Source organism: Cariama cristata, unplaced genomic scaffold (assembly GCF_000690535.1).
Source record: "Cariama cristata isolate BGI_N322 unplaced genomic scaffold, ASM69053v1 scaffold17577, whole genome shotgun sequence".
Lineage (NCBI taxonomy): Eukaryota > Metazoa > Chordata > Aves > Cariamiformes > Cariamidae > Cariama > Cariama cristata.
Window position 1 is genome coordinate 38,676 of NW_009628540.1, and position 244 is coordinate 38,919.

The 244-nt window shown below is 60.7% G+C and overlaps 1 protein-coding gene across 1 annotated transcript in view; it reads right to left on the reverse strand.

The window, feature by feature from the left end:
- Window positions 1–244, reverse strand: part of LOC104165283 (voltage-dependent R-type calcium channel subunit alpha-1E-like) — a gene marked incomplete at both ends in the record, with an annotated part of 58,677 nt that overhangs the window by 38,669 nt on the left and 19,764 nt on the right. The window contains 1 exon segment of the mRNA XM_009704861.1: window positions 68–165. Within this exon segment, the coding sequence (XP_009703163.1) occupies window positions 68–165 (98 nt within the window).

The window sequence follows — 244 nt, forward strand, 5'->3', positions numbered from 1 at the left end:
TGAGAAACCCAGGTGGGCTGGGGGTTGGGGAGACAGGGGGGTAGCGGTGTAGGGGGGGGTCACTCACTCGATAGCAGGCATGTTTGGGGCAGACATGGGGCTGACTTCTTTGGCTTTCTGAAGGGCGTGCTTCTGGTTAAAGGCCTCCTCTTCCTCCTGCTCATCCTGCGGAGGAAAGTGGGGAGTTGCTTAGTGGGATGCTGGGGTTTCACGGGAAGGTGCAGCCAGCGGAGGCAGCGAGGGA